The following is a 6,000-nucleotide window of genomic DNA, read 5'->3' as shown; positions in this document are numbered from 1 at the left end:
GAAGGATCACTGGAGCCCTGGAGTTTGAGGTTACAATGAGCTAAGATACTGCCAGTGCACTCCAGCCTGAGTGACATAGTGAGCAACATAGCTTGGCTTTAAAAAGAAAAAATAATAATAATAAACAGAAAACACAGGAAAATCACACAAAAAGAATCAATTCTCTTTCTTACACAACTGAAATACAGTATAGCTGGTCTCTGAGTGTTCAGCTTGCAAGTGTGTATTTTAGGATCCTTCCTGACTGTGAACCCTGAAATTGTTGCCCTTTCAACCCAGAGGTCAAGGGCCATGTTGTACTTTTTTGGTAGCTGGGGTACCTGGTAGAATCAAAACAAACATCCATTGATTCAATTGCCACAGGAAGTAAAACCATTCCTTCATCAGTCTTTTTTATAACGGACATGGATTCTTCACTGCCTGCCTGCAAATTCTGTCAGTTTTTCAAAGTATGCTCTGTAAAACTAATGTTCTCGGGACAGTAGCTATGCAAAAACAATAAAGGCAGATTTGTTTCCTACAGAGATTTGCAGAAGCTTGATTCCACTAATATTCATTTTGAGTCTGCAGTAGAATACTGTATATAGCTTTTCCCAAATTTATTTAGCCATGAAACACTTTTTTCCAGGAATAGGTGCAGGAACCAGTACTCCCAGGAATACATTTTAGGAATGCTAGTCTATCTTCGGTAACTACCACCCATGAAGCAGAGTGACTGCAAATCTGTCCTGTACCCTCTAATGGCAGCAGTGTTGCAGACCCCAGCAGGGTGCAGTACAGAATGAGGCTAGGGGACTGTCATCCACTGAGCTAAGCCACAGATGAAGTGACTTTGAGCCCAGAAAACAAACAAGGAATGGTCCAATAAATATTCACAACTGAACATCAGGTGACATTTTATTCTGTGTACTGACGCCACCTAGTTACACTGTTTTTTTCTCAGTCTTGCTGGAACTGGACCCAAAGACATTCAGAGGCATGGTGCAGGGAAAAAATCATTGGCTCAAGGCACTTTCTTACTACTTAGCACTCACTGTGTCTTTCCCCAAATTCATCACACACAAAGACATTTACTGCTAAATGACACTGCAAAAATCCAATGCAAAGTTTACTTGAAATAATGCCAAGTGAATGTAAATTAAGAAAAAAAAAAAATCCCTTTCAGGCTCTGCAAGAAAGTAAAGACCGAGGGTATGAGGGAGACACACACAGCCACTAAAAGTTGATGAGCCACTGAGTTTATCCACAGGTGGACAAAAGCAGCAACGAGCCCACTCTTCCTACAGGACAGGATGAGAGCTCAAAGCATCAGGTGGACAAAGCGGCAGCTTCAGTGTTGAAATGTGGCTTGCCTTTTTAGCTATCGCCTTGCAGAGGTATCTACTGCACATTGCCCAAGCCTGTTCCTAAGAACACTGAGCCTACAGAGCACTTTGTAAAAGGAGTTTGGGCATCAAAACGATTTAGAAAATACTGTACACTATTATCTACTTCCTGGAGATTACCCATGCCCATTATCACATGGACGTTTCCAGAAGTCCTTTAACCCTTTGCAGAGTGCTCAGAAATGAAATCTGCCTACAGGCATCCTTCACACCAAACATCTTGTTTGAACACCTGTGTTGCTCACATTCAAAAGGTTAATGAAGAAATGTTTAACCTAGAGTTTCCCAAATCAACGTCACCTTGGAATCTTTGTTTTAGGCAACATATTTCACAGAAAATATTTAGAGAAATTCTTCTCTATGGCTTTGGGAAATTCTTTACAGAAGTAACAAAAAATTTTTTACTTAAAAATCAAAATAACTCCTAAGATCATATGTAGGTCAACAACAAAGAGGTGACTTGAGTTATAAAGGCATGGACCCCATTTCTAACTCCAGCCCAGCACTTTGGCCCGAATCTGAGCCTGCCTGAAAATAAGCAGCAATAAATTGTCCATTTCTTTCTTTATGGCATCAGGTGTTGGGCCCGCTGATTATGCAGAAATGAACATGGCCAGACAGGGGCCCATATTTCCGGTACAAAGGCCAAGTGTTTGCAATCTTTTCCTCTTCTGTAACAATCAAATCATTAAACATCTATGTTGCCTATCATATGACTTTCAAATAGACCTGATAGACCTTTGTCCCTAACAGCAACAAAAAAAGAGATGAAAACATACAGCTTCTAATTATTTTCAGAAGCAAGAATTACACCAAGAGGACTCAGTGCCCATAACACAGTGGTTACGGCGCCAGCCACATACACTCAAAGTGGCAGGTTCGAACCCGCCCAGGCCAGCTAAACAACTGCAACAACAAAAAAAAATAGCCGGGTATTGTGGTGGGTGCCTGCAGTCCCAGCTACTTGGGAGGCTGAGGCAAAAGAATCGCTTAAGCCCAAAGAGTTTGAGGTTGCTGTGAGCTGTGAAGCCACAGCACTCTACGGAGGGTAACATAGTGAAACCCCTTCTCAAAAAAAAAAAAAGAATTATACTGAGAGATCACAATATAAAAAGTTTTGGCTATACACAGCAAATAATTTAAAAGTATTACAGCAAGGATAGGGAAAGTGGAAAACTAGTGAAATTACTAGAATGACATAAATATTTCATAATTTGCATATCATTTTTTATTCTTGTTTCCAACGAATATGAAGCAAAAGACAGAGAAAACAGGGCTATAAAGGGCTGGGTTATAAAGCCATATTCACACCTCAATAGCAATTCTGGCAAATCGATACTGCAGAGAAGCAGGAGGCCTCAGTAACACCAAGCCCCTCTCTGCTGCTGGCTGGCTAGACAGCATATCCAGCAAGCCTGTCAAACTAACAAACCCCAGGGCTTCCCCACAGCCCACAGCCATGGAAAAATCTCCCTGGGTGACAAAGCCTAGGAGAGCTCTACAGCAGTGGGAAGTCACAGGCGGGAGAGGGCCTGACCACAGCCCCAGAGTCAGAGATTCCTCCCCAAATGCAGGATCTTCCACTGCCAGGCCCTCAGAAACGGCATGTTCCCTCTTCTGCCTTCTCTCCATTTTCTTCTTCTCTTTCTGTTTCAGGATCTTGCTCTTGAATGGGTCACTGTGTTTGGATTCCTGAGGCCCACAGTAATGCCGATCTTGACTGAGCTGGACGAGGTCCTCCTTGGCTGGGACACAGATCATGGTATGCAGCTCCGGGCTGCCCTTCCTGAGCAAGGACAGGCTGACCCACACCAGGGCCCTGGGGAAGTGCTCCAAGACAGACAAGCAGGCCTCCTTGGTCAATTCTGGCTGGCCTCTGCTGGCAGCTCGCCAGGCTGCCCGACTGTCCCTAGAACTGGGCCCACACCAGGCTGACAGCTGCTTCAGTGATTTTCTACTCCTACATGAAGTTGAAGACACACAGTTAAGGATTATTTTGTTCAAGGAAGAAATATGCAATTAGAAGATTAGACATTGCTAGAGTTAATTTGATTTTTTTATACTATATGTAAGAAAGTATTAAAATATTTTTTAAAACTTAAAAATAGGGTGATTGGTGGGATTACACTTACGATGCATCTTACAAGGGTACATGTGAAACTTAGTAAATGTAGAATGTAAATGTCTTAACACAGTAACTAAGAAAATGCCAGGAAGCCTATGTTAACCAGTGTGATGAAAATATGTCAAATGGTCTATAAAAACAATGTATGGTGCCCCATGATCGCATTAATGTACACAGCTATGATTTAATAATAAAAAATAAAATAAAAATAAATAAATAAATCGCCATCTATTATATACAAAAAAAAATTAAAAATATACTTTCATACACTTTAGTAATGATAGTTTTCTTTTTATGTGTCTGCCATTCTGAAACTGAAAGACTAAAAGTTTAAGAAGCTGAAAGCAGAGAAAAATAAAACATAAAATTTAGGGTTGTAATCACAGTGAGATGATGAGACTGATACTTTAATGAGAAAAAAACTCTTAAGAGATAATTATAAAGTAAGAAAAAAGATAAAATTATGAGGTTACTATACAGGAAAGTATGTATGAGGCTGGGAGGAAGAGCACTTTTTAAAAATCAGAGCACAGAATATAAAGAAGCCGTGAAGCAGAACTTAGCCCGTGGCAGAACTCAGAGAAGGACACATTGTGTATGGGAGCCTCTAAGAAGGCTAGGACAACTTTACACTGAACGGGTTGCTGATCTGCCACGAATTCATATAATTCAAAAAAAGCTAGAAGGAACTAATTCAGCAATTTTTTTTTTTTTTTTGTAGAGACGGAGTCTCACTTTATGGCCCTCGGTAGAGTGCCATGGCGTCACAGCTCACAGCAACCTCCAACTCCTGGGCTTAGGCGATTCTCTTGCCTCCGCCTCCTGAGTAGCTGGGACTACAGGCACCCGCCACAATGCCCAGCTATTTTTTATTGTTGTTGTTGTTAGTTTGGCCAGGGCTGGGTTTGAACCTGCCACCCTCAGTATATGGAGCCAGCACCCTACCTACTGAGTCACAGGCGCCACCCAATTCAGTGATGCTTTAAAGCAAGGAATGCCTTGATTTAGGTCTGTTGATAACAATATTTTAAAGCATCTCATCAATTACTATCATGCCCTACATCAAATATTATTAAGCTATTTCCTTCTATGAAAATCGAAAGACTAGTTCTCCCTTCCAGAAAGTCCATAAATTCACTTGGGTTTTGCATAAAGGAATAGTGAGAATTTTTACATCCCAGAGCCTGTTCAATATTAAAATAAACAATGCAAAATGGGTCCAGAAGTCACCTGCACTCACCTAAGAACGCAGAGGTGATTACCAGTGGCGGCAATATGGTTCTCACCGACTTCCTGGTCTGTTACCTTCTTGGCCCCAGCCTGGTGTTGACACTCTGTGTCCATTACTTCTTCTGGCTTCCTGGGGTGGTGTATGGGTGTGCCCACTTCATCAGATAGCTGAGTTGTTTCAGGCATGAGAGCACAAGACACTTCATGTCTTCTTAGGTCACTCTGCTCACCACGTGGAGATGAAGCTACAGAAGATTCTTCCTCAGCCTGGACTCTCGCCACCCAGTCTTGAGTTAACTGCTCCCAGGGGCAGCAGAAAGGGGCCAGAGTGCCAAGCTTAACATAGTTGGGCCGTTTAGCAGGAGGGCGTCTAATGAAAGACAAAGAGGAGAACCAATGTTGAATGATTTAGTATTGGACAAAATAATTGTGGCCATTATAATGCAACTCCATCAGCAAATACACAAAAAAGCTTTCCAAGAAATATATAATTCGAGTAATAAATAATCAATTCTAATGGCCAAAATGGCCAAACTTTTTAATGTTTTACTTGGTCTTCAATAGATAATGCCTCTACAATGTAGCCCACGTGGCCACTGAAAGCTACTATTGCAATAACTGGTGCTCCTGGAGTGGTGCAAGGATGTCCTATGTATTTACAAGGTTCTATAAGTTCAAGATAACAGTAAAGTATCTCTCTCGCTTTTGATCTCTAGAGACCCAACTGCCCTCCTCAAAGACAGTATCAGTTTCCTATATATCATCCAGCGACATTTTATGTACATGTAAGCAGATATATACATACTTTCTTTTTACTTATTTTTACACAAATGGTTGCATACTAGATACAGTACTTTTTGGTTAACTTCACTTTTTTCATTTAACAAAATGTCTTTTAGATGATTTTGTATCAGTACAGAAAGCTCCCTCATTCTTTTGTAAAAGGTTCAGTATCTTATTCCATTATGTGAATACCTCCCAATTTATACAGACTATCCTCTATTGAAGGAAATTTGGGTTACTTTCAAGCTTTTGTTTCTACAAACAATGCTGCAGTGAATGACCTTGAACATGTTGCAGGTGCACAAGTATATCCACAGCATAAGTTTCTGGGAGTGGAACCACTAAGGCAAGGAAAAGTAGCATTTTTTATTTTGGCAGATAATCTAAATTGTTCTCCCTAAGGGTGATACCAGTTGACCTTTCCAGCATGAAATAGAACCTTTGAGGGCGCCTGTGGCTCAAGGGAGTAGGGCGCCA

General features: G+C 41.1%; 1 protein-coding gene across 1 annotated transcript in view; it reads right to left on the bottom strand.

Annotated features, from left to right (window-relative positions):
* Positions 1–2,614: 2,614 nt before the first annotated feature.
* Positions 2,615–6,000, bottom strand: part of POP1 (POP1 homolog, ribonuclease P/MRP subunit) — a 37,990-nt gene continuing 34,604 nt past the window's right edge. The window contains exons 15-16 of the mRNA XM_053559060.1: positions 4,751–5,110; positions 2,615–3,345 (exon numbers count right to left, since the gene is read on the bottom strand). Coding sequence (XP_053415035.1) covers positions 2,691–3,345; positions 4,751–5,110 — 1,015 coding nt within the window. The 3' untranslated portion in view covers positions 2,615–2,690. The remainder of the gene's footprint in view (positions 3,346–4,750; positions 5,111–6,000) is intronic.

This window comes from Nycticebus coucang, chromosome 13 (genome assembly GCF_027406575.1).
Source record: "Nycticebus coucang isolate mNycCou1 chromosome 13, mNycCou1.pri, whole genome shotgun sequence".
NCBI classification, from domain to species: domain Eukaryota; kingdom Metazoa; phylum Chordata; class Mammalia; order Primates; family Lorisidae; genus Nycticebus; species Nycticebus coucang.
The sequence above is the reverse complement of the archived record's forward strand: the minus strand, read 5'-3'. Positions and strand labels throughout refer to the sequence as shown.